The sequence below is a fragment of the Rosa chinensis genome, chromosome 3, assembly GCF_002994745.2.
Source record: "Rosa chinensis cultivar Old Blush chromosome 3, RchiOBHm-V2, whole genome shotgun sequence".
Classification (NCBI taxonomy): Eukaryota; Viridiplantae; Streptophyta; class Magnoliopsida; order Rosales; family Rosaceae; genus Rosa; species Rosa chinensis.
Genome location: NC_037090.1, coordinates 34,096,594 through 34,123,548, shown reverse-complemented (window position 1 = coordinate 34,123,548; position 26,955 = coordinate 34,096,594). Strand labels below are relative to the sequence as shown.

At 42.9% G+C, this 26,955-nt stretch overlaps 4 protein-coding genes across 4 annotated transcripts; 2 read left to right on the top strand and 2 right to left on the bottom strand.

Moving 5' to 3' along the window:
• Positions 1-5,816: 5,816 nt before the first annotated feature.
• On the top strand, positions 5,817-7,029 carry LOC112192235 (nifU-like protein 1, chloroplastic). The gene is made up of 3 exons (XM_024331883.1): positions 5,817-6,168; positions 6,329-6,465; positions 6,560-7,029. Exons 1-3 carry the CDS (start codon positions 5,817-5,819, stop codon positions 6,746-6,748), a joined length of 678 nt encoding a protein of 225 aa, XP_024187651.1. The 3' UTR covers positions 6,749-7,029.
• On the bottom strand, positions 6,983-8,412 carry LOC112192234. Its single transcript, XM_024331882.2, has 5 exons — positions 8,098-8,412; positions 7,874-7,992; positions 7,484-7,672; positions 7,328-7,379; positions 6,983-7,223 (listed from the first exon to the last, which is right to left on the bottom strand). The coding sequence occupies exons 1-5, from the start codon at positions 8,398-8,400 to the stop codon at positions 7,107-7,109; spliced, it is 780 nt and encodes a 259-aa protein (XP_024187650.1). The 5' UTR covers positions 8,401-8,412; the 3' UTR covers positions 6,983-7,106.
• A 1,120-nt stretch (positions 8,413-9,532) lies between these two features.
• On the bottom strand, positions 9,533-14,810 carry LOC112192233 (SWR1-complex protein 4). Its single transcript, XM_024331881.2, has 16 exons — positions 14,464-14,810; positions 14,298-14,384; positions 14,076-14,141; positions 13,931-13,990; positions 13,770-13,826; positions 13,519-13,648; positions 13,275-13,342; positions 12,944-13,036; positions 12,810-12,863; positions 12,101-12,241; positions 11,746-11,856; positions 11,127-11,222; positions 10,496-10,564; positions 10,346-10,382; positions 10,203-10,237; positions 9,533-10,108 (listed from the first exon to the last, which is right to left on the bottom strand). Exons 1-16 carry the CDS (start codon positions 14,575-14,577, stop codon positions 10,028-10,030), a joined length of 1,299 nt encoding a protein of 432 aa, XP_024187649.1. The 5' UTR covers positions 14,578-14,810; the 3' UTR covers positions 9,533-10,027.
• Positions 14,811-22,521: 7,711 nt separating this feature from the next.
• Positions 22,522-24,112, top strand: LOC112194478. The gene is made up of 4 exons (XM_024334712.1): positions 22,522-22,948; positions 23,056-23,117; positions 23,221-23,862; positions 24,071-24,112. The coding sequence occupies exons 1-4, from the start codon at positions 22,522-22,524 to the stop codon at positions 24,110-24,112; spliced, it is 1,173 nt and encodes a 390-aa protein (XP_024190480.1).
• Positions 24,113-26,955: the final 2,843 nt, after the last annotated feature.

The following is a 26,955-nucleotide window of genomic DNA, read 5'->3' as shown; positions in this document are numbered from 1 at the left end:
TATACCACCTTGAAATATGGCGCCTACACTCGCACTCCACTACGGTGATAAGCGATACACAATAAAAGCTCATACAGAAATAAAAGGCGATATCACAATGAAAGGCGATACATACTCTGAAAGGAATGTTCATTGCAAAGGGCTTTGCGGCCAATAGCGATACATCAATTGCTACTTCACACAAATGCGATGCACAATAACATTACATAATTCATACAAAAGCGATAGATATGCAACTATCCTCGCGTGTCCTCCCGAGTCCGATATAAGTTGTCTCCGATCAAGTCTGATTCTTTGGAATTTGAGGAGCTTCAGCAAAATATTGAAGAGGGTTGATAGGCTGGCCGATCAATGGTGGGAAAGACTGGGGGGCAGTACCCGCTCACCACTCTTCGCCGTATCACCACCCACTCTCCAGCATTGTAGCCCGCCACACCTCCAACAATCTTGGTCCTTGGGTTTCTCACTTGGACGACTTTTCAGTTTCGCAGGGACACAGATTGCGCAATCCCCAAGTTGGTGATGAAGCCGAGTCCTTGTGAGATTAGGCTATAAAGCCCATAACCCAGATGAGATTAAGCTATAAAGCCCATAAATCTGGCAGCACACAGTGCCTAAAGGGAAGAAAAGATTTCAGAAGCAAGTGCACAATGAAAAACAAAGCAAGCGCCATGTTGAAAATATGATCAACCCATTTCCTTACCTCCCTGTTTATAGAGGAACGCCACCACAACCACCCGACTCCAGAAGACCAATCGTCGCGCTGCCTTAATGACCTGCATTAATAACAAGGCAACCAATCGACAAAGCAATAAATATATTCAACGCACCGGGGACTATCGCCCAACACCATCAATTCCCCATAAACTTTACGTGCCCCAATACCAAGCTGACATTCTAAAAGTCAAACCACTCGGTCAATTGTCTCAACAAAATCCAAAGCATTTACAAAGAAGAGAACACCTATTGCTAGCAAAAAAAAAACACAGAAGCTAGGTCTCACCCTCGGCACTACGTGTCTGCTCCTTTACCCGATCTCGCCCCTCCACTCCGTCTCGCTCTCTAGCATTCTCGCCTTGTACATCACCCCTGATATCCGCGAGGGCCTCCCGCTTGCCAATAGCACCCTCCACCTCGAGATCACCAGCTTGTCCCAATGCACGCTCCGGCACAGGGGCTCCCGGATCACGATCCCAAAACTCCAATCACCATTCGCTGCACTGGCCTGCAATCTCACTGATTTCTTGGCATGTCACGCACCATCTTCTCTTGGTCAATCCACCCAGCAACGATACCATCTCTAATCGAGTGCAAGACCCTATCCGAGAAGGCTTTGTTCATCTTCTCTTGGAAATGGCTTGACCGGAGATAGACATCCACCATCTTGTCTGCCACATCCCAACTGGCCTTGCAGAGCTTGTCCCGATGTGTCTCGGCAGTGGTGCGCAGGCGAATGCATTCTTCCGCAAAGCCACTCAACCGAGCCTGTTGCTCGCCTACCTCCTTCCTGAGCCGCTCCATCTCTGCCTCCTTCTCACTTGCCTCAAGCTCAACATCCCGTAGACGGTCATCCTCCCTTTGCAGATTACCAACCTACCTCTCCAAATCCACCACACGATCGGGATAGGGAGCCAAACTCTCCAAGGCTGCCGCACGGAGCTCCAACTCGACATTGAGTTCTCGGACCTACCTTTCCAAGTCCTGCAAACGCTCTTTAGCCTCGCTAACCCGGGCCCTGACTTGATCAACCAATCTCAGACCATCCTTCGCCCGTTGCAGCTTCCCAGTAAGATCCAGGTTTGACTCACTCAATGGAGCGATGGCATCCTCGGCCCCTTGATGGCTAGCTTCCTCCACCGCGAGCGCTCTCTCCAACTCCATTCTTCTCACTATACCATCGTCGATTGCTCACCTCATATCATCGCATTCCACCTGACCTTGGTCTAGCGCACTCTGCAGCTCATGGGCCCGCTCCCTCTAGATATTCAGCTCCCCCTGCAGCGGGGCTTTCTCCCTATCAAAATGAGCCACCAACTCGCCAGAGGCGTGGTAATTCAGGTTCACAGCTTACATCACACACCATTGTCAACATATCTACATGAATGCAATAAGAAACAAGCAAACTCATAACGATATGTACCCTCATCAACCTCTCCTGAGCCTCTCGATACCCCAGGCGTGGGTCTTCAGCACTCACCCGACTGCGGTCGAGATGACAGTTTCGTAGGTCCACAACCATATGAAGGATGGTGCCGTCAGTAATTCCAATCTCACCCAGGGTAAGCGCGAGACCCCCGGCAACCTCATCGCGAGAACCCCACGAGACCCCACTAGTAGATCTCGAGCGTGATACACTATCAACCCGAGACCTCTTACTTCCACGAGTGTCGATAGCAACACCAACTGGGGGAGTCCCGAGGTGAAGCTGCGAGGCCATCCTTTTCCTCGACCCGACCCCATCCGTACGGGCACACGTGTCCGACACTCGGGCTCCTTCCCCCTCGCCATCATGGGTCCCTGTCTCGGTAACTTGGGCAACCCCGATTATACCCTCTGCAGGCTCAGGTTGCACCTCATGAACCTCAACTGTCAGACCTGTCTCGCCAACAGCCTGGCTGGTCACATCCGCCTCTCCACTGTCCACCGTAATCACCTCCCGTAAGACAGGATCGCCAACCTCATCACCAAAAATGGTTTCCAGCTGTTCCAGAACCGCATCCTGCACCAGGTGCACACGAGCGCTGGTATTGCTCTGACGCCACTTCACCTCCTCCAACAAATCCTCGACGGAGATCTCCACCTCCACCGTGGGCCCCGAGGCCCGAGCCATGTCACCAAGATCCTCCCCTCCTGTTGAGACCCGAGGGGACTACCTCGTCACTTCCCGAGTCTCGGGGGACTGACACTAGCCACCACGCACTTGGGGACGCCCACTCGCCTCACTAGTTTGCATGGGCGGCCCCTGGGCATCTCGAGTCGGCTCCCGAGCACCGCCACCCTCATGCCCCTCATCATCATCTTCTTCTTAGGCCTGCTGATTGAAATACTCCAGCACGGCATCGGGAACCTCAGATACATCTCATCAGGCAGCGACATGCTCACCCGATGATCAGTCACACGCACTTTATCCGGAAGGTCAACATCTACTAGCCTCGCCGTCTGCGATTCTCGCAACAATCCCTGAATAATGGTATCGGGATCGATGTCACTTTTGCTAGGGACCTCGTTCGACATATCCGCTGCGAAATAAGAACAATGTCAGCAAGCATACCACACAACATACAACACCACACCAAACAAAAAAAGAATCCCATTTCTCCCAAAATCAGAACGGTTCCAAAATCGAAACCATCCCAAAATCCAAATCCTCCCTAAATCGATCTAGGGCTCCAACGAAGGTAAGGTAGGAGACGAAGCAGCTGGCGGAGCGAGGCGGCGAAGCAACTGGAGAAGGGAGGCTGCAAAGCAGCCTGCGAAGTGAGGCGGTAAAGCCGCCGGCAAAGGGAGGCTGCGAAGCCGGCGAAGCAAGGCTGCAACTCGGTGAGTCTGAGTCTGAGTGATGGGTCAGGGACTGAGTTGTGGAGTGAGTGACGAGCATGGGCTCTTCATATTGCTCTGCTCTTCATATTGCTGCCGCTAATGGCCAGATCGAGGTGGGTTCTTCCTTCTATTTTCGGTGATTGCGTTCAAGAATTTTGGAGAAATGGGGTTTTCTGGGTTTTTGTTTCTTGCTGGGAAATCAGTGTTCTTTTTGGTTTTTTTGGTCTAATGATTTTGGGTTTGATTTGCAGATTCTTTCTCTGCTGTTGGAACCATCTGTAAATCTTGATGCGTTGAATCGTCACAAGCAGGTGATGTTTTGGCTCTGGATGTGAAAGTTTATTGCTTTGAAAATGTTTGATCTTTAGTTTTTGCTGGATGTAAAATGCTCATGGTTTGTTGGTTTTGAATGGTTTTTAGACTCCGCTTATGTTGGCTGCAATGCATGGCAAGATCTCATGCGTGCGAAAGCTTCTTGAAGTGGGAGCGAAGTGGGAGCAAATGTATGTGAAAAATCATAGCTTTGGTTTGGTTTGGATTTCTGAATTTTTTTTTTCCTCCAGATATGGAGTGTGAGCTAGGCTAATGTGTGCTATTGTGTCAGGTATTAATGTTCGATTCCCTTCATGGAAGAACCTGTTTGCATTATGCTGCTTACTATGTCCATGCCGATTGTATGTCAGTAGCTATAGTCCGATTATCAGTTTTATATTGCAGGTCAGTAGATTTAGTTTTGTGTTTATGTTAGTTTCTTATGGGATTGGTGGTGTTGTGTAATGTTTTAGTTTTGTGTTTATGTTAGTTTGACAAAAAATTTGTTGCTTTTTGTGGTTATGTGTTCTTCCAAGTTCATGGATTAGTTACAAAATTTGCCGCTTGTATCTTCTACTTCCTTTTGTTTTTTCTTTTCCAATTTTTATCTAAGAAATAAATGGAAGAAACTATAGAGATTGTTAGAGATTAGGCTCCAAGTTTAGTGATAGTTCTTATGTGTTTGAATGCTATGATTTTTGAAGAGAAAGGATTAGAGTTGTTTCAACATATTTGAAGAGAAAGGATTAGAGTTGTTTCAACATATTTGAAGAGAAATGATTAGAGTTGTAATTGCCAAAACAGTTTTGGGCACAATTTGTTATCCCTTATGCTCTGTGTTGTCGGTTGACTTACAGGATGGAGCTAATGAAAGCAATGCTAAAGCGAGCAAATGCAAGAAGGTCAGGCTAGTATACTACTGGAGATCAGTACACTACTGAGGGTCAGTATACTACTGGGGCTAGTATACTAATGGGGGTCAATATACTACTGAGGGTTAGTACTCCAAGAAATCCTGCTGGAGAAACTTCTTCACCATGAGAAGAGGTGAAATTCAAAGCAACTTGTATGTGAAAGCAGCAAAGCCAAAGATAAAATAATATAGTGTTCAAGTTTCATATTGTAATATTATAAATAGTTTTTGGAATTATTAAATAAATGTGTTGTTTCTAAGAAAAACAAAGACAGAATATAGAAATATTATTTTTTTCCATAATGCTACTGACATTCAGCAGTGTTAGTTCACATTATCAAACCCACAAGGGCAGATTTGTAATTTACTTGCCAATAGAAATAAGGGAAAAACTTACAAACAGTACCTGAATTACAGGCCACTAATAACTTTCGTACCTCAACTTCAAAAACTATCACAATGGTACCCAGATTATCTAACACGACCTAACATTCATACATGTCGTCCACTTTGCCGTTAACGGTGTTAAATTTACAAGGGTAAATCTGTCATTTCACTGTTCATCTCTCTTACCATGGTACTGTTCATTTAAAAAAAAATTTCCTCTCCTAAAAAAAAAAAAAAGAACAGTACCATATTAAGAGAGATGAACAGTGAAATGACAGATTTACCATTGTAAATTTAACACCGTTAACGGCAAAGTGGATCCTAGGTATGAATCTTGGGTCGGGGTGAAAAGTCCAGATATCAAAATGATAGTTTTTGAAGTTGAGGTACGAAAGTTATTAGTGGCCCATAATTTGGGTACTGTTTGTATTTTTTTCCCTAGAAATAATTCAAAAGAATTTTAAAAAACACGTCTGCTGATGGTAATTTATGAAAAAAAAAATGTAGGTAATGGTAATTTGTTAAAAAAAATTGCTGCCATATTAATTTTCCCTAACCAACCGTAAACTACTGGAAACCATGACCCACATTTATATTCGACACGGACTATCAGACCCAGACACAAGCCATCGCATTTTGCCTGGACGCTCTTGCTTCTTCCTTCATGGCGTCTCTCACCACCTCCTGGTTGCCCAAAACCCCAATTCCTTCTCCTCAAATCCCAGCGAAATCCCATCAGTCCCCACAACTTATGCTTGTAAAACGGTGCCGTTTAACTCCTCAAAGAAGGATCTTTCTGGGTTCCGCCATTAGAGCTTCGAACGCAAGCGCTGCCGCCGAGTCGTCTTCTTCTTCTTCTTCATCTTCTCCGGGACTCTACTCGGCCAAGCAATTCGAGCTCACAGTTCCCAACGTCGACTTGGTCCTCGAGGACGTCCGCCCCTATCTCATCGCCGATGGTGGAAACGTCGACGTTGTGTCCGTCGAAGACGGCGTCGTTTCTCTCAAGCTCCAAGGTGGATTTCATTTCCGTTTTGTTTTCCCAATTCTGAGTTTTGGGTTCTGTTAATTTTCAACTCGTACATGTAATTTGATCATGAAAGAAAATCAATGTTTTAGTTTCAATTTGCGGTAATGAGAATTTGTGATTTAAAGGAAATTAACTTTATGAAACAGGGGCTTGTGGAAGCTGTCCTAGCTCAACAACCACCATGAAAATGGGGATTGAACGAGTGCTTAAAGAAAAGTTTGGAGATGCACTCAAGGATATTCAACAAGTCTTTGATGAAGAGAACAGAGAGACCACAGTTGAGGTGAGAGTTTTCGATTTCTCGACATGTTCATTCTGTGTTGATGGATTTTCGTGAGGAGTGAGTTCATGATTGTGTGCCAAACTTGTAAGTGCAGGCAGTGAATGGTCATCTCGACATATTGAGGCCGGCGATCAAGAACTTTGGTGGAAGTGTTGAAGTGTTATCAGTTGAAGGTGGGGATTGCCATGTAAAATACGTGGGGCCTGACTCCATTGGATCAGGAATCAGAGCAGCTATTAAGGAGAAGTTCCCAGATATTGTCAATGTTGTGTTTACAGGATAGCTAATAGCTCGGCTTGGTCAATCAATGGAGATGTTGTTGGACATGGAAATCTTGTTGCTCCAGGTCTGATGTATAGCATGATTAACCTCGAATTTGTATATGTTGTTGAATAAGTGGGTTGCCATTATTTTCAGCAAACATGAGTATGTTTCTATGTAATACAATTTGCCAGATCAAATCTGGGACTTTCTCAACTCCAAGCCTTCTACTTTGCTATTGTTACATGTAAAGACGTTTGAAGATGGAATTTTCGTATAATGTAGCAATTCAAAAGTTCGGTACATGGAAAATGCTGTTTTGAGTACAATGGCTTGAGGCCTGAGGAAGCCTCGGTCTTTTTACTAATATGAGACTGTCTCTAAGAGGACTTGTTCTCCGTATTAGTAGAACTGATCACTGATTTCAGCCAGCGTGAAAAATTGATCAGAAACAGCGTGTAAACAAAATAGCAAGTGAGTGTCCAAGTCACCAGGCCCTGCAACAACTCAAACGCATCAGAAAAAGGAGCACCCGAATGTGGACAGTCATTTCGTTCTGCAATAAAAATTTGTTCAGTTGTTGGTTAGAAAAGTTACCCACCTGGCCAAAGATTTCGATATTCGCTTGTGGATAATACCAGAGGTTGAAGAACCTAAATGTTAGCATCAGACAGTTCCATCAACATTCTTATGGCATGTATATGAGCAGTTTGTGATGATTCCCTAGACAGAAGGATAGAGGAGGAGGAAGCCTTACTTCATTAAGGGTATCTCGGCCAGCGGGCAGGCCAGACCAACTATGCTTGCGAGAAGGAAGCCAAACCATGTCCGATCCACAGAAAACCATATAAACTCAGCCGCTGCAAATAGTATGTATGCTTCTATATTGTCTGCGACGCCTGCTTTATACATCTCGGCGCTCAACTCTATAAATAGCACGAGTGCTCTGTATCGAACAACAATGTACTTCATTATTGGCAACACATGAAATTGAGCTCTCTCCTTGTGGATTGTGTTCACATGCAATTGAAATTGTGCATAGATGTGTTTACTTTTCTTTCATGAACTGTGAAGAGCACTAGACACTGGAAAGAAGAGAGAATGGAAAGCAGAAACACATGTTACGGTAGCTATTGCATATACTTACAATAAAGAAGCAAGCATTTTCTGTTGGTTTCCCTCTGGAATCTTTAAGGAGGCCCTTTCATCCAAGAAGAGTTGAAGCAACCCGACAGTGCAGTAGAACAGACCAAGTAAGACGGGAACCTATCGACTCAAGAAAACCGGCATTCACTAATTTTTTTTTTCCAGAAAAAGAAAAGAGAAGATGGCTTATTAAGCAGATCAAATGCTGGCAAGTTTAATGTTTACCCAGACGTTTGTGTGAAGAGGACCAATATTGATTGAGCCATTTTGGTACACCACAAGTTCTACCCTTGAATGGATTCCATCAATCAGAGGACCGAGGACGAAACCGGAACCGAAAAGTGAAAATGAGAGGGATGGCCAGGTGGTTTTGAGGCTGCTGCTGCTGCTTCTGGTTGTTGGTGTGCTTTGCTTTCTGATGCAGCAGGAGGGCCTACGCCTAATAAGTAAAGTTTGTTTGCATTGGGCATTGTTAGGGAAATTGTGAAGAAAGATAGAGCCTGGAGCAGTGCCAATGAGGGCTCGCATCTAAGAATTCAGATGAAAGGGCAGTTTTGATTCATTTCCCTAGCAGGCAAGGTTATTTGTACCTCACTAAATTGTGAACCACATAGTGCAATGGATATTTTGGAGGCCTTTGTCCTTTCCACCATTTTCTAAAGTGATGTTTTTCAACTCTTTCAGACATTAGATCAGTAGTCCACTACTTAAGGATGCGTATCATGTTCGTCATTAGTCTAGTGACTCTAGTCTAGTCTTAAAATATTCTAATCTCAATTGAGTCGCTGTAAGTCCTTTGGAAATTGGAAATTGGAAATTGGAAATTGGAAATTGGAGACATGATAGAGACCTAAAATGAGATTAAGCTAGATAAGAAATTCAGTCTCCTTTTGTGTAAAATAAAATAAAATAAAAAAATAAAAATAATAATATTGAGACACTAATTCAAACAAAATTTGGCAAAATTAGTCATTTAGCACAAATTCTGTAACTATTTTGTTTCTATTAATGTTTTGTTTCTGTTAGTTCTCCGGCTAAGTGAACCTGTAAAGAGAAATAAAAGTTAAAGGGAAACCAGGATTGCCGGCCTATAACCATCCGATGCCTAAATCAGTTATCGAGAGATGATGTTGACATAGTAACTATATAAAGAGGAAATAGTTGCCTATTTTATAGGAATGAGTTCTCTTTTTATTGAAAGTGTTGGGACTTGTGCCCTGTTTATTTCCGTTGTGGATAGTGTGCTCTTCCCATAGATGGAAAGGTAATGTCTGCACCCATGTTGCGCCGACCACAAAGGGCAGTTTCGGTCAACATGGTTGTCGGTGACTAAGTCTGCCATGCAAGGCTGAGTCCAGTGAGTCCGGCGTGATTTTCGGTTGGCCCGATGGCCATGTGCTTCCGGTGCTTCTACTATAACGAAGCTAAAGGTAAATGTTCTTTGGAAAAAGTACCAATTTGAAATTGATCCTAGTCTATTCAAAATTCATTCGGTTTAGGAAGTTGACTTGAACAATACCATAAACATTTCCTCCTATTTTCATCACTCTCCCCTCCCTCCTTGTACCATATTGTAACCCTCTATTCAAGCATAAGGAGAGAGTACAAAACCAATAATTGAGGGCTACACAACCTTGTAAATTGAAAGAAACGTCATCTATGTACAGCACAACCTGACTGATAGCAAAGTACATGTTATACAGAATGTTTTCTTGTATAAATATAACATTCATCAGCATTTCTCATCACAGGAGAAAATATGAAACCTTCTACACAACCAAAGTTCAGCTCGTATAATTAAAAAGAAAATAAATAAATAAACAAGTAAAAGAGTCAGCTTAGTGCTCATGTTTCTGACTAACTACTACACATAATCTAAAGTTTCCTACCAGCAAATCGACTTCCACTTGTGACATGCACATAATTCGGTGCTGTTAAAAGGATGAGCCAACTCATAACTTACCTTCTAGGCAAGTCCATATAGCAGATTCACTGGATCTGCGTCGCTAGTTACAGCTAACTATGAAACACATGAAAGATGGAACAGATAGCATGTTCTCCGATTTATAGCTCCAACTTTTAAAACTTCATCACCATAATTTAATTTATGCATCCTCCATTCCACCCAACTGGAGCTGATGTGCTTGTTCTGAAATTACAGATCCGTTGCCTTTAACTTTCTTGGCCTTTTAGACTGCGCAGGTGATGAAGGAGCTTCTGACACCCTACCAGGTCCCTAGAGAGTCGCAACAGTAACGAGCGTTATATCACATTTCACAGCAGAAGCAACAAAAGGGGAAAAAAGATAGAGGAATTGGTATGTAATTTACCTTGCGCTTCTGATCTCGTTTAACAACTCTTTCACCTGAAAAAGCATGGATATACATAAGTTCAATAGCAAGAAAATTTGATTGAATAAACAATAAAATTCAGGCATGGAAATATTAGAAACGCGATGCAACTAGATCATTACCTCCAAACATCATTGAGTCGGGAACAAAAGTGCGATCCTGATCAACACAACATGAAGACTGGGGTTTAGTATAGTCACAAAATTTTCAGTGTTTTCAGGATCAAGAAGGTTTCCAACTGACAAGCCCCATCACAAGAACAAAAAACTGACCTTCGGTGTGCCTGGTGTTTCGTAAGTACTGTCACGATAAGATGAACCATCTGCCTCCTTATATTGCAACTGATAACCCAAAATTATTGATCTATGTCAAAGAACATATTTAAGAAGAGAAAGAGCTAATCTATTAAATGCAGTTTAACGAACAAGAGGTTTAAAAGTGCACAAAAATAAATTGCAACAGATGAAACAATCCCATGGTTGCTCAAATTTGTTCAAGAGAGAGTTGCTTTAATTTGTTCAAGAGAGGGTACATTAGAGGCCATATAAGCAGTTCAATAAGGGACAAGGTTTACAATTTTTTAAACTGCAGTTTAACGACCAAGTGGTTTACAAGTGCACAAAAATAAATTGCAAGAGATGAAACAATACAAGGGTTGCACAAATCTGTTCAAAAGAGAGTACATTAGAGGCCACAGGCAATTTCATAAGGGACATTAGATATATATAAAAAAATACAACACCAATACAAACATATTAGTGACACATGTGGAACCGCATATTCAATACATTACTGTACACTACACATACACCAACGGTAATTACAGAAGCCGAGTATTGGTTGTTGTGTGTGTGTGTGTGTTTTGGGGGGGGGGGAGATGTAAGGGAAATAGCTAAGCAATACCTCTTTCTGAAGATTCAATAGAGTCAGTATTTCTTTTCTTAATTCAAGATGCTCCGAACAAACAGCTTTAGTTGGAACTCTTGGTTTTAAATTAACCTGTAGAGATAAATGCAGAATTTAAACTTGTTCAGCGGTAACAATGAGGAGAAGGAACATAATCATAGGACTTGTTGCGCTGACATAAATAAGTCCTTAACGATAAAACATGGCAATATTCAAAGGATTTGTGGCTCCAATATAGATAACTAGTCAGCATGAAATCAAGGACCATTTGTTGATCTCAATTGAACCATATCTAAAAGAACTTAGATATATGAGTATATCATGATACCTAACTTTCAATGAAGTAAAATATAATAATAGACTAAGCACAACAACCATGAACTATATGGCATGACTTTGGAGATTTTACAAGCTGTAACACCAAAAGAAATTGTTCTATAGTTTATAAACAACACTGAACGGAATTATTTCCAAGTGATCTAGCATATCTGATGATAAGTTTTGAAATTCAGGAAACTAGCATTGCAGGAGAAAAAACTTCTAAAAAGCACATTCCTAGAGTCAGAAGGAGATAAGCATGTATATTAAATCAAGTGTTCTAGAAGAATATACAGACCCCAAGTTCTTGTAAACTTTGCTCGACACGCTTGATAGTCCGAAGTCCAGCAGAAGAGCTTGCAGCTATGATCATCTGGTCAAGTGCGTACGTTCTAAGATACACTCGAAGCTGAAAATTTTTCTAAACCAGTCAGATTTGCTTTGCATATTTCAAAAAAATATACAGAATTATTCAGATAATGGTAAATTGATAACTTTTTTGGTCATGGAGAAGTAATAGATTGGAGTGGAGCCAAACTGTTCTAATTCCTACAATTCTAAAAGAAAATGTTCACAAGAAAAATCAATAGAGTAAGTTCAGTTGAGTAGGGAACAGATGAAAAGTTAACATTTAACAAAGTAACTAAACATACCAAGCGAAGAGTGCCTAGAGTCGAAGTATTATCCATCGAAGTTGAAGGTGCAACAGTGCTGGATAATGGTGATATACTTTCACCAGGAACAATACCCCTCTCATCATTGAATGTGACAGGCAACTCCAACTCTCTAGCACTCTAAAAAGGCCAAATAAACCAACCATAGGATTATGAACTGTTCCTTCCAATTATATACCACATAGGGACAATATGGTGATGCACAGTAAATACTAATAATGATTATTGAATGGATAGTGGTAAACCTGTAAGTTCACAAAACCAAATGGGGAAAGCAGGGCTTCCAGAAAATACATTAATAAAGGAACGAATATTTTGAAATCACGTAGTGTCTGACTCTAAATAACTAAAATGATCTCTAATATTCTAAATTCCTGATAATATTTGCTAACAAGTCCAAGCCACATTTTAATCCTTCCAATGTTCAGTTGACTAAAGTTTTTGCATGGTCGTGATTACTCATACAAGAACAGCCAACACAATCATTAAGAATATGAAAGTTGATTTTCTAAGTGCAAGCTTTAATTAGACAGATGAAAAGTAAAAACAAAAAGGAAAGATAATTCTTTGGTAATAATATTTTTGAAAGACATGGTGCTTAATCTCCCCATACACAATGGTTGATTGTAAAGTCACCAATAAGTTAAAAGAGAAACTCACTCACATACTATCCATCTGTAAGACTTACCCTTGCAACCATGCGTGCACGTGACTCGGCTATTCTCTTGGCTTCAGCAAGAACCTGAGAAAATATAAAGTGGATTAGACATGTTAATGAACACAATCTTTTCAGATTGTTAAATTTGAACATGAAATCTAAACCTCTGCATCTTTTCGCTCTTGATTTTTTGTTTGAGAAAGGACCATGGACAGTGCTCTCTTGCGCTCTTTCTCTTGTGTAACTTTGTACGGTTCCTATATCAAGGAGAAAATAATAGAAACCAACTAAGAGAAATAATTATGATATAACAAACGAACTTAATCACAATGATAAGAACTTAGCAACAAAGAAACTAATCAGAAGGGCAGGCCCAGTAGGTTTTTGAGAGTGCAAGACATAAATAGCTATACCCTCTACCCAGAGAGACTGTTCCCACATATGAAGAAAGAAAGCAATAATCAACTACAAGTTCAGTTGATAAAGTGAACAGACCTTAACAAGAGGGTGCCCTGATACATCTGCGGGCGATGCTGCTCTAGCAATTAATATATGTCGAGAGACTGCAATGAATAGAAAGTTATTTATCATCATCAAGAGCAGAGTTTAATATTATTTCTTACACTGAATCAAGTATAGACTCAAGCATAGAAATCAAACTGTAATGTGAGCATAATAGAAGATAATTAATTATACAGCAAGCAACAACATCCTAGTCAAGCAAAAAGATAGACATTACCGCTGTAATATCGATCCTTTAATTCCTCCACAGTACGAGATGATGGGAACCTGTCTGCTATCACAATGAAGCGGAGATCAAACTGTTGACACAAGTCAAACAACTGATCGGTCTCCTCTTTTGTCCAAATCTAGTGAAGATAAGAGATAAGAACAGAGAATGAGCTTATGAATCCACGTTGCCAATTGGAAAGCACTCTCACTATTAAGTAAAACAAGATCACACAAATAAAATACTAATTTGATACCTACAGGATCAGTCAAATACTTATCATACTCCTCGTCAGTGTATTTGATAATATCGACAGACTGCACAAAATAAAAAACAAAGATAAACAAATAAGAAAAGCTAGATATTCAGAGACAAAATGATGCAAAGGAAGAGAGGCCACTGAGGATACGTTTGTACATACCTTGTTATACTTGGCAAAGGAGTAGTCACCAGTAGGTGGGGCACCATTGACAACTCTAACCTGCAAAGTAGATGTCAACATAAACATCGTCCGAGCAGGGGGCTAGTATTACGAGGGGCACGTCTCATAATGTACAAAAACTCACCCAATGGTAAAGCTGCAAGTCATCTTTCCGAGCAGAATTCGTAAAAGGAAGCCACTGCCAAGTGATCTGAAAGCAGATTGACAGAACAAAGTTAACAGTGGCCCAGAAATTCGAAACAGCCTACACCAACTAGTAGCAATTCAAATCCAAAACAGTGACCAAATGCATAGTATCTTCTGCATTACAAATGTGAGCAAGTGAAATATCGAAAAACGGAATAACCTTCTCATCTGATGGAGGGCGTTTTTTGAGCTGCGAGGGCTCAATTGCAGGCATGAGAGGCGGCACACCGCCAATTAGGGCATAGACCTACAAGGCCAAACACATGGCATCAGTTCGATTCGCGATGATTTAGCCCATCGAAGAAATCAGTGAATTGTGAGATTACCTCGCGTGAAATGCCATCGGGTTTGCGCTGAGACTCCTTGGGGGGTCGCGATTTCTTCTCCTGCGATAGGGGATGCGTGGTTTTGGGCAAACCCAAGATGTCCTTGGCATCCATTCTGAATTTCCCCCAAAAATCTAGGGTTTTGTTTTTCTCTTGTGAAATTGGATGCACAGCCAAAAATGGTTTAGCAAACTAGAGTGACAGGGGAATTCGCAGTCAAGGGCTGAAATTCTGACTTCAAATTCCCCGCAAAGAGTCGTCACTTTACCCTTCTTCACAACCGAGCGGGAATTTTATCTCCAAAGCGCCAAATCCTCCTAAGCTCCTACTCTCCTAATACTAGGATAGCATATGAAGTCAATACAGTTTTTATTGGGTTCTTGACCAAAAGCCCCAAAATGAGCTAAAGTTATCCCACTTACCCCAGCAACAGATTTTCATTCTTACTAACCCAATTTAAAGAGAAATGACTATTCTGCCCTCTGCTTAATTAATAAATTACATACTGCCACTCGAGCTTCTCATCCCCGATCTCTCTCTCTCTCTCTCCACGCCAACTGACCTCTAGCTCCGGCGACGTTCCAGCCCCTCAGGCGCTCCACCCAGCCCTTTCGGCGTTAGGCACTTGACCCAGGCGCTCTTGACCCAGCCTCTCCGGGGTACGACGTAGGCCTTCCGGCGTTCGACGTAGGCCCTCCGACGTTCCAGGCCCTCTGGCGCTCGATCTAGCCTCTTTGGTGCTCGAAGAAGGCTATCCGGAGCTCAATCAAGGTTCTCCAGCGCTAGACCAAGGTTCTCCGGTGTCGATGAAGGCTTTCCGGCGCTAGATCAAGGTTCTCCGGCGCTCAACCGGAGCCAACGCCAGAGTTTGATGTTCAACCAGAGCCTGAATCTAAACTGGAATTACAACTCGGAACCAGAGTCGATGCTGCAGATCCGATGATGGAAGAGAAAAGAGCCGGCAGAGCTGGAATCGTGTTGATCTCCGGCGAAAGAGATCCGTTATCTCCGGCGTTCGCCTCAATTCCACTGCTGCCCGCTGCAAATCAGTCATCTCCGGCGAGATTCGGCGCTCGAGCTCGACCTCCAGTGCTCAATCCAGGCTCTCCGGCGCTCGTCACAGGCCGATGGCATAGGAGAACGTTGATCTGGTGCGCCGGAGGCGGAGGTGAACGACATTTTGGTGCCCAGAGCTTTTCTCTGGGTGCCCAAGTCAATTTCTTTCTTCTTCTTTTTTTTTTTGGCAGAAGGTCAGAATGAAAGAAAAATTAAAAAAAAAAGTTCTATTGGGGCAATAGAGGCTTGTTAAAGGTCTATTGGGGGCAATAGACATCTATAAGAGAGCAATAGACGTTTTGGATTGATGTAATCTTTTTTTTTTTCTTTAATCAAAGTTTTATTTGTCTAAATTTAGGGATATTAGTTCTCATTCCGGCAATTGAAAGTTCTATTAGGAGCCAATAGACGTCTATTGAGGGCAAGGTTTTAAATTTCTCCGAAACTGCCGAAATTTCCGTCGAAATTTCCGTAATTTTGAAGTACCGAAACGAAATTCATATGCTATATCATTTCCGTCAGAAGTTTCCCGAAATTTTCTGAAATTTTCCGTACATTTCCACGAAATTCTTAATTTCCGAAATATCTACACACACAATATATATTTAAAAATTCACACCGAAATTTTGTCCGAAATATCTCTAAAATTTCTGCTAAATTTTTATGTCACCTACAATGAATTTATACTTCATACTTTTATAGAGAAAATAAGAAATTATGATTTTTTTTTTTTTTTGCAATCAAGTTGAATACAACAAAAAACCTTTTTGTTTTTATCTGCTACAAAGTTGAATGCTCCAACAATAACATGATTTCCTTTTTGCTTCGTCTCAAATATTGTATGCTTCATACACTGTAACATCATATTAGGTAATTCCACAATATCCGATATATGGATTGCATGTGGAAATGGAACAACACGTACACATACAATAACCATGTGATGAAGTATGAAAATCATTTCCAAAATTCATGTACTTGGGAGCAGTATTGTATGATACTAAATGAAAGCAGTTCAACCAGTTAGATCGAACCACATCATTGTAGCTTTTATATTCCTTTTGTTGTACTTGTTCATTTTCATTCACGGAGTTTTGGTTTTACGTGCCCCACCCTGCCCCCTTGTAATTTTCTAATTATTAAAAAAAATAAATCATATTTACATTATCAATATACAACACATTATCAACACACATAGATAAAAACACTAGTTTAGCAACTTACTACAGTACTAGTTAATTACTCGTCCATATAAAATATCAAATTCTATTATAAAAGTATAATTTTAGAGTTGTTACATTGTAAATAGGTTTATTATAGGTTAGTTTAGTCTATGTAAAAGTTTCATTCAAAAATATCATTTTATAAATGCAATTAATTTGATTTCTTTATTTTTAACCGAAATTTCCACCGAAATCGAAACTTTCTCCGAAATTTCCTTAAATTTGAAGTACCGAAATCGAAACCGAAACCGAAATTTGAAACCTTGATTGAGGGGCAATAGACGTTTTGAATTGATGTAATCTGCTAGTTTTTTTTCTTTAATCAAAATTTTATTTGTGTAGTTTTAGGAAGATTAATTACCATTTCGGTAATTTAAACGTCTATTGGGGGGCAATAGAGGTCTACTGGGGGGCAATACATGGCTGATAGTCGTCTATTGGAGGGCAATAGACGTCTATTAGGGGGCAATAGACTATTGGGGCAATAGACGTCTATTGGGGGGCAATAGACATCTATTGCCCATCTATTAGGGGCAAAAAAATTTTCCGGTGAGATTTTCAACAAATTCCGGTGGGCGGCAGCTAGTGACCGGAATCCGGCGACTGGTGACGGGAATCCGGCGACTGGTGACCGGATTCCTGCGAAAGTTGGCTGGATTCCGGCGAAAGTTGGCCGGATTCCGGCGGCCGGTGACCGGATTCCGGCGGCCGGTGACGGGCTCCGGCGAAGTCTCCTATGGTTTCTCTCTCTTCCATTTTCTCTATCTCTCTCTCTAAGTAACAAAGGGGTGAGGGGTAAAATGGTATTAAAAAAAAATTAAAAACAAAAAAAAAATCTTAATGGGGTATTAGGGAAGACTCCCTTAGAGTGTATTGGGTAAGAGAGAATTAAAAAAACTTAATGGGGTAAGTAGGAAAAAAATCCCTAAAAATGGGGTAAATGGACAAAAACCCATTTTTATTTAGTGAGAGGCAATTATTTATTTACTTGCATAATAAACTGAAATTATACATAATGCTGCACCTCATAACATACCAAAAAAAAAAAAATTAGTATATATGTTCAAGTTGATGATAATTTTTTTTTGAAATGGAGCTAGTGCGGCTGCCCTCAAGCCTTGATTAATGAAATTGCAGAATACAAGGGGGGGGGGGGACATAGAGCCTGAAACCCAAATTACAATAAGCATAGAGAGAACATCCTAAAATAATACCAGGATTCTCCACAAAACTTATGTATTCTAACAAGCACCAATTAGGTTCTACAAAGTAGCTACAGTATTAGGGTTTAGTAAATCTTCACGGTCTAAAATTAGCTTGTAGTTACACTAAGTCCCTTCCCAAACGCTCTCTAGGCACTAGGGTTAGGGTTTCTTTTGTCTCGGTGACTGCCGGAGCAAAAGTTACAGTTGAGTTTCCGAGTTGACCATAGGTGTTCAGCGTATGTTGGTAGTGTTGTGGTGGATCTGGGAGTGTTGGCAATACGTTACAGGGTGGATCTGTACTATGGAAGAGGAATTGGGAACAATGGTCAGAAGGCTGGTGCTAACTGAAGCTGAGGCGCAGGAGGTCGTTCTGCTTGACAACCAGGATCTGTGGAAGCCAAAGAAGTTTCTTTTGGTTGGGAGGCTGATGACCGCCAAGCCTTACAACAAGGAGGCGTTGATGGGGACATTGAAGGCTCTGTGGTCTCCAAAGAATAACCCCCGGGGGCAAGCCAGTGTGACGGCTTGTACTCTGGATGGTTGCGATCGGATAGTGTTTTCCTTCTCACGAGAATATGATCGAAATAGGGTTTTAGCTGGGTGTCCCTGGCATTTTGATAAGGCACTATTTGCAGTGGCGGCGACAGATGGTAGAGATGATCTAGTAGGTGTTTCGCTAAATTGGCAACTATTTTGGATCCGTGCATGGGGGGTTCCGCCACTGTATATGGAGAAGGAAACAGGGGTGAGGGTCGGGAACTCGGTTGGGCGTTATGTTCGTATGGATGAACCAACTCATGGGGTGTATTTGGGTACGTCGTTGAAGGTGAGGGTGTTGGTCGACACAAGTAAACCCCTCCACAGAGTTGCGTCGGTGCGGCTTCCAGGGAAGGCCAAACCTTCTTTTTTTGAGATTGATTACATGAAACTTCCGACTTTCTGTTTCTATTGCGGTTTACTGTCCCATGACTCAAACCGATGTGAGATGCATCTGAATGGGTTGGTTCGGGAACCACAGTTTGATGCTCTGTTGTCGGCGGAGAGAAGGGATAAGTGGATGGTGGAGCAGGCCGCTTTGCGTCCGAGGGAAGAGCAGGAGGCTAACTGGACAGGATGTCGCTATGGGTTGGTGGAGAAAGTCAAGGCAGGCTGGTCCATACGGGCGCCGGAATTCACTTTGTCCGGTATGGTGAGGATGCGGTCGGAATGGGAGGAGGATGAATCACCACAGCAGGTAGGCGATGGCATGGAGGTTGATTCATTCAGCGATGGGTCGGTGCACAGGGGGAGGGGGTGTCCAAACGGCGGCGGACTGATGACAGGCCGGCAGAGGTAGCGGAGAATCTGGGATTAGCTGGTGCTTCGGAATTGCAGGAGGTTCCAATTATTGCTTGCCCTAAATTGACTCATGCTTTAATGCTCGTTGAGGGTGGTTTTGGTAAGATGGGAGCTAAAATTGAGGGGAGGAAAAAATTACACGGAGTTAACTCCGATTGTGAGGGATCTGGTGTTAGTACTTCGCTGATTGGGGAGGGCATTGTAGGCACGCAGATGGGGACGGCGGATAAGGACGGTGTAGCTAGGCCATTTACATTGGGCCATGCGATTAATGAGGTGGAACACTCATGTGATTTGAAGGATAATGGTGGGGCTAAGTCTGTACCCCATAATAGTGGAAAAAAAGGACCCCGTAAGAAGTTGCACGTGCATGATGGGAGTTTGCATGGTGGTCCACTAATTGGGGACCAATTAAAGGATGCTTTGTCATTGGACTCTCATAGGCCAAATGGGAATGAAGCCATGCAACGTAGTGGTCAGGGAAGGAAGGGGTTTCCAGTGGGAGGTCGTCGTAAGAAGGGATCTAATGGTGGTGTGGTCGTTTCAGAATCTGCTAAATCGAGCCCTGGGCGTGCTCTGAATTGTCCTTCCGTGATGGGTCCGGGATTGACCCATCACGAGAAATGAATATATTATGTTGGAACTGTCAAGGGATCGGGAACCCTTGCACAGTTACGGGGCTCAAAGGGATAGTTTCCCTCAATCTTCCCGATTTAATTTTTCTTAGTGAGACTAAATGTACTACTGCGGAGTTTGTAGGTATTCGTGGCCAACTAGGGTGGCAACATGGGTTGGTAGTGGACTGTAAAATATCCACGAAAAGAAAGGGTAAAAGAAAAAGTAGGTCTGGGGGCTTGGCCTTGATTTGGAAGGATGATGTCAAAATAGAGTTGATTTCTTTGTCGGACAGTCATATTGATGTGCTTGTGGGTGAGGTTGATGATCCGAAACGGTGGAGGTTTACGGGGCTCTACGGTCAACCAAAGTTAGAGAATCGTCACAAGACTTGGTTGCTTCTGAGACAACTTAGCCTACATGGCAATGGTCCATGGGTGGTGGGAGGCGACTATAATGAGATTACTTCTTTAGCTGATAAAATGGGGGGTGCATTGAGAAGTTCGAGCCAGATGGCGGGCCTCCAGGATACTCTGAACTTTTGTGAATTGGAGGATATCCGGTTTACGGGACCTCGGTTTACCTGGAAAGGCACGAGAAATGGCGAAGAGGTGAAAATTAGGTTGGACCGGTTTACGGGTAATCAGAATTGGAAAAGTATGTTTCCTGCGTCTTCGGTGAAACACTTGAACCCATCGACGTCAGACCATGTTCCTATTATCTTGGAGGTTAGGGAGTTAAAACGGCGTAGGAAGAAGAAAAAGAAAAAGAGATTCAAATTTGAGGAGTTTTGGTTGAGGGAGGAGACGTGTCGAGAGGTGGTTAAAAGCGGTTGGGAGGGTGCCATGGGATCTGACCCCTTCTTGCAGTTGTGGAACAGAACTCAGAATACAAGGAGGCTACTTGAAGAGTGGAGCTTTGATCAGTTTGGGTCTTTGACTGCAGAGATTGCGTTGACCAGGGCCCAACTAGCTGTGTTTTTTGATAATTCCCCCTCAGCACCACCGGATGGGACAAGGGTCCAGCTCGAAACAAAGCTCCATGATTTACTGAGAAGGGAGCATGATTATTGGAGACAGAGAGCAAAGGTTTTTTGGCTGAAGGATGGTGACCTTAACACCCGTTTTTTTCACCAAAGGGCGTGTAATAGAAGAAGAAAGAACTCTATTGTGGGGCTCTATGATAGTGATGGGGTTTGGTGCACTGAGGATGAAGATATGGAAAAGGTAGTTCTTGATTACTTCCAGACTCTCTTTACTTCTTCCAACCCTTCAGGGTTCCAGAACATTCTAGAAGCCTTAGTACCTATTATCACGGATGAGCAGAATGCCATGTTGACCAGAAGTCTAGATAATGAGGAGATTTTTGCAGCGTTGAAGGCTATGCACCCTTCGAAGGCCCCGGGTCCAGATGGGTTCTCGCCAGGATTTTATCAAGTCTTTTGGGATTTGGTTGGGTCTGATGTGGTTGAAGCTGTGAAGGTTATTGTTGGGTCGATGGAGAACCTGAAGACTGTGAATTGTACGTACGTCACTCTGGTGCCCAAAGTAAAAGTCCCACAACATATGCACCAGCTGCGCCCAATTAGCCTCTGCAATGTCATCTACAAAATTAGGTCTAAGGTGTTGGCTAATAGGTTGAAGCCTCTTCTTGATTCGTTTATCTCTCCATTCCAAAGTGCTTTTGTGCCTGGTAGGTTGATTTCAGATAATTCGTTAGTTGCTTTTGAAGTCTCTCATTGCCTAAAAAGACGAAGGAGTGGCAAGAAGAAATATTGTTCTCTGAAACTTGATATGAGTAAGGCGTATGACCGGGTAGAATGGGTTTTCTTGGAGGAGGTGATGAGGAGAATGGGTTTCTGTGAAGTCTGGGTTAGAAGGGTGATGGATAGTGTCAAAACAGTGTCTTATTCCTTCATTGTCAATGGAGAGCCACGAGGACGTATTATTCCTTCGAGAGGGTTAAGGCAAGGAGATGCCATTTCTCCTTACCTATTTCTCTTATGTGCAGAGGTTTTGTCCAAAGTTATTATACATGCTGAGAGTAATGATGCATTGCATGGAATGGAAATCTGCAGGGGGGCTCCTAGTGTTAGTCACCTCTTTTTCGCAGATGATTCTTTTATATTTTGTAAGGCGGAAGTAGCTGATGTTCAAACAGTGAAGAGTATTCTTAGGGACTACGAGCTGGCCTCAGGTCAACAGGTGAATTACCAGAAGAGTTGTATCTCTTTTAGCAAAAATGTGGACTTGGTTTCTCAGGAGGAGTTGGCTGCTTTGCTTGGGGTCACTAGAGTGGAAAAACATGACAAGTATCTTGGGTTGCCCATTGAGATAAGCTACTCAAAGGAGGAGGCTTTTGCTTTCTTGATCGACAGAGTCCGCTCTAGAACGCAAGGTTAGAGGGAGAAAACGTTATCAGTGGCCGGCAGGGAAGTACTCATTAAAGCGGTCGTTCAGGCTATTCCTTCATATGTGATGAGCTGCTTTGAACTCCCTAAACATATGTGTGAGGAGATGCACCGGTTGATGGCACAATTTTGGTGGGGAAGCTCGGATGAGGTCCGAAAGATACATTGGCTCTCTTGGAATAAATTGTGTCGACCTAAAGCGGAGGGTGGAATGGGGTTTCGAGATATGCATTGTTTCAATCTTGCGCTATTAGCCAAGCAAGGGTGGAGGTTGGTACAAAAACCGAATACATTGATCGCACAGTTGTTGAAAGCAAAGTATTTCCCTACTTGCTCCTTCATGGAGGCGGAGTTAAAAAAAGGTGCTTCCTATACGTGGCGTAGCATCATAGCGGGACGAGCAGTATTACAAAAGGGTATGAGGATTCAGGTGGGTGATGGTGCTACTATTTCTCTTTGGGATGACCCATGGGTTCCGGTTCCATATTCTTTTCGTCCGTTCTCTACTGTGATGGAAGGGACCGAGTCCTGGAGGGTTGCGGATGTTATTGATTATGAAGATAAAGAATGGTTGACTGATGTTTTGGGGGAGTTATTTACTAGGGGAGAAGTTGCCACAATTGCTTCTATTCCATTGAGTATCTGAGGTGCTGCAGATAGATGGGTATGGCATTTCGATGCGAAGGGGATATACAATGTGAGGAGTGGCTATCATGTGTTTCTTCATTCGTTGAAAATGGAGCAGACTGCGTCCTCGTCGGCGTCGGAGCAGGGAGGACCCCTGAGGACATATTGGACCAAAATCTGGCATGCTAACGTTCCACCCAAAATTAAGGTTCTGGTTTGGCGTCTTGTGCATGGCATTGTGCCAACCAGGTTAGCCCTTCTTTCACGTCATTTACATATTCAGGATGTTGCATGTGTGTTTTGTAAGTCCACCAATGAGTCAAGCTTGCATGTATTTAAAGAATGTGATGCTCTCCAATGCTTTTGGAGGTTGGGCCCACTGAAATTGAAAGCAAAGGAACAGGCAGCTGGGGACTTGAAGAATTGGTTATTTGACGTTTTGGATATGTTGAATAGTAATCAGGTTGATTTCTTCTTCATGGCCCTTTGGTCTGTGTGGACTGAAAGGAATAAAATAGTGTGGAATGATGGTTGCTTCCAACCTATGCACATGATACAGTGGTGTACTAGCAGTTTGGAAGAGTTCCAGAAATATCATCAGAAAGTTGCTTGTAAAAAGAAGAGGCCATTAACAAAATGGCAGTGTCCCCCTCGGGGTAGACTTAAAATTAATATTGACGGAGCTTTTCAAGTGGACAGTGGTGTTGGAGGTATTGGGGTAGTGGTCAGAGATGACTTGGGCACGGGTATTGCCGCTATTGCTAGGCCTTTTTTGCATGCTCACTCAGCGATTAATATGGAAGCTGAGGCGTGCAGAGCGGGTCTTCTGCTTGGTATTCACCAAGGTTGGTCGGATGTAGTTATTGAGAGCGACTCTGCCCTTCTGATTGCTGCACTCAAGAGTGAAGAGGATAATTTCTCAGAGGTAAGTCGGGTTTTTGACGATTGTAAAGATTACTTATCTGCTTTTCAGTCTGTTGAAATTCGACATATTTACCGTGAAGCAAATGGTGTTGCACATAGACTTGCACACCTTGCTAGCTACTTGTTGCTTGATGATATTTGGTTAGATGAGACACCTGCTATTATTCAGGATGTTCTCTACGAGGATTATTGTAATGTTTCTATTGTAGCACGGGGTTCAGGTTTTATGTCCCCCCGTTGCAAAGTTCTAATATTAATATAATAAATGGAACCGGGCGTGGGGCTGAGCCTCCCAGCTAGGCTGGGTTCCAAACCCCTTTCAAAAAAAAAAAAAAAACAAGCACCAATTAGCAAAGAGTGCACGAATGGCTACTCCATTTGCTTTGACATACCGGAAAGATAACTCTATCACGAAAAAGCATCATTACAAATAGTACAGCTTTCCCACTATGTTGCAGCACGGAAATAAATCCGGCGACACTCAATTTCATCCTGCCACTAGGAGGTTGCGTCCATTTGATCAAGCAAATAGCTCGCCGCCTCGCTAGGCCAGACAAGGCACACAGAGTGTGCATACCGAGACAAAGCCCATTTCGCCCTAACCAATAGTGGGAAGGAATTATTTCCGGCATAATGCCATAACATACTAAAAGGAAATAATAATTAAGCAAAACAGAAAAATAAGCTGGATTAAGGGTCAAAGCCCAGACCCAACGTTCAACCGACCCAAGCCGAGATCAGGTGCAGAACGGACAATTGGCTGACGCCTCCCCTATCGACCATCAACCTGCAGCAGCACCACCATCCACCTTCCGGCTAGCCACCCCACCCCTCTAGAGATCGGAGCCAGAACATCCCACCAAGTGATCGATCCGATCTGATAGGATCAAGTCCAACCGATTTGATCCGCCACCAGAGAATCACAGCGACGCCGTCGTCCGGTCACCACCCTTAGGCGATCTCCGATCCCACCACACCGCCGTAAAAGGTCCACACTCCTTCCTATGGTCAGGTGACATCAGCCCCGACACCCATCCATCAACCCGTCGCTACCCTTCGCCGTTAAATCCTCCAAACGCCAACGTCGCCATCCTGCAGCCTTCTCCCCAACTAGACCATACAATCCTGGCCACAAGGACCATTCTAGCCCGTCCGACGCCGCCGCCGCGAGGGCGTGCCGTTGGATCGGGCATACGCTGCAACTGGAGACTCTTCGCCGCCTAGGGTTTTGGAGAGAGACGAGTTGATGATAACTTTTTGAGTCGAAAAAGTCGTTCTTTATCTAATTCAGCAAGTGGTACAATAATGACTTGTCAATAAGGGACCGTTAGAAAAAAAACTATTATTTAGCGCACACTACTCTAGTATTACCCCTCTGACAAATATACTACAAAAAATATACCCTTAGTACACCAACTTTTTTGTAACCCCTAAAACATGAAAATTTAATACTCTGAAGATGAAAAAAAAATTAACAACAAAGCTGCTAATCTACTTGTTGATCTTCCCACTCATGCAGAAACAAAAACGGATGAAGGTTTCTCAGTTGAGGTAATCATCTCCTCAACTAACTTTGGAGTCTCCACCATGACTTCACCAACTTCCACCATAACTTGGAGAAATGAGATAACCACCCTCTCACCCCATTCAGCCATAATCACTGTTTCATAACCTTCACCAATTGAAGAGTCAGTTGGAACAGACTAGTCCACCAAAGCTTCCTCACCAATTTACTTCTCATCAATGAGTAGTAGCTCCTTCTTCTCCATTAGTCAGTTGCCCCCGAGTCTTATTCCTCAAGTAACTTCAGAAAACGTTTTCTACCTTTCAGCGTAGGGTGAGACTCCACCACTAAAGCCCCCTCCTTCTTGACTTTATTCTTTGAGCCTTTGGGCGTCCGAGCTTTTTCTTCACCTTTTGTGGAGAAATTGTCAATCTGCCTTTTTCCTGTGGCAGTGATAAAAGCAAATCCTCCCCAACAGGCAGGTCAGCATCACCTCAGCCACCCTCTTATGGCCACTCAATCCCGACAGATTAATGCTGCTTTTGTTTTGCAAAAACTGAGCAGCCGTAATACCTCCCATCATCACCTCCTTATTAGGCTCCAAAATTGATCAAATTGGGCTCACCAACTTTCGCAGTAAACTTGCAGCTTGCAGCCCAGAGTTCAAATGCTCTAAGAAGAAAGCTAATTGACCTTTATGCATAGCAGCTTTCTGCACTGCCTCAGGGCTCAATAAGCCTCCAATTCTTGAAACCCTGGCAGCATTCAGCTCAAACAAGGTTAGCCTAACTATAGCAGCCAAAGCATCTTTCTCCTTCAAAAACATTTGGCAGCTGAAATGTTGTGCTCAAAGGGGCCACAATCCCTTCATAACCCCTTCACACGTTCATACACCAATGTTAGATCAACAGTCATTGAAGCCGAAAAAGAAAAGCTTCTGAAACCTAAAGCAACACCGAGTATCAATCTCTATTCTAATACGCTTCTCCTCCTCTTTATAGTTCAAAGTAATCTGATCAAAGCGTATGAGAAGCCCAATAGGAGACCAATAATAGACAGACATCCTGTTTCTCAAACCTGGTGGTAACCCCTTCACAGTGAGCCAAATCTCCACCGCTTTGAGGGGAATTGTATCAACTGTCGAGACTCCAACATACATAGCAAGCACCAGCATAGAGTTACATTAAAACCACAGACCTCCATTCAAAAGCTGATTTTGATCCCTTTCTTTGTCAAATTGAAACACAAAGCGATCCCTCACAGCACAAATGGAGAGCCCGGATCTTATACGCTAAACAATTAGCAACGTTCCAATGAAGCTAAGAACATTAGGTCGTTGAGTGGACAATCTTTCTACCATGTAGTAGTGGTTGTCTTGAAGTGCTACCTCTCTGGCCAAGCCAAAGTCAACATGCGCGTCATTAGATAGAGTGAAAGCAACCGGAGACTGCAGATTGGATCCGTTATGATTGATGGAGGGAGATTTGTCGATGACGTTATGTCGAAGAGAAACCTAGCAGAGCCTAAGCGCAACTAGGTCAGAAAGAAAAAGATTATCGAGTTGGTGATAACTGATAACAAGTATAAAAG

Bases quoted from the DNA above. Each gene is read 5' to 3' on its own strand.
- LOC112192235 (XM_024331883.1), top strand. From the start codon at position 5,817: ATGGCGTCTCTCACCACCTCCTGGTTGCCCAAAACCCCAATTCCTTCT. The intron at 6,169-6,328 runs GTGGATTTCATT...TTTATGAAACAG, and splicing joins CGTTTCTCTCAAGCTCCAAG to GGGCTTGTGGAAGCTGTCCT. The intron at 6,466-6,559 runs GTGAGAGTTTTC...TTGTAAGTGCAG, and splicing joins ACAGAGAGACCACAGTTGAG to GCAGTGAATGGTCATCTCGA.
- LOC112192234 (XM_024331882.2), bottom strand. From the start codon at position 8,400: ATGCGAGCCCTCATTGGCACTGCTCCAGGCTCTATCTTTCTTCACAAT. The intron at 7,993-8,097 runs GTAAACATTAAA...TTGAGTCGATAG, and splicing joins CTCTTCACACAAACGTCTGG to GTTCCCGTCTTACTTGGTCT. The intron at 7,673-7,873 runs GTAAGTATATGC...TGTTCGATACAG, and splicing joins AAAATGCTTGCTTCTTTATT to AGCACTCGTGCTATTTATAG.
- LOC112192233 (XM_024331881.2), bottom strand. From the start codon at position 14,577: ATGGATGCCAAGGACATCTTGGGTTTGCCCAAAACCACGCATCCCCTA. The intron at 14,385-14,463 runs GTAATCTCACAA...TTGGCCTTGTAG, and splicing joins CCGATGGCATTTCACGCGAG to GTCTATGCCCTAATTGGCGG. The intron at 12,864-12,943 runs GTTTAGATTTCA...ATATTTTCTCAG, and splicing joins AAGAGCGAAAAGATGCAGAG to GTTCTTGCTGAAGCCAAGAG.
- LOC112194478 (XM_024334712.1), top strand. From the start codon at position 22,522: ATGGGGTTTCGAGATATGCATTGTTTCAATCTTGCGCTATTAGCCAAG. The intron at 22,949-23,055 runs GTATCTGAGGTG...AAAATGGAGCAG, and splicing joins AATTGCTTCTATTCCATTGA to ACTGCGTCCTCGTCGGCGTC. The intron at 23,118-23,220 runs GCATGCTAACGT...TTACATATTCAG, and splicing joins ACATATTGGACCAAAATCTG to GATGTTGCATGTGTGTTTTG.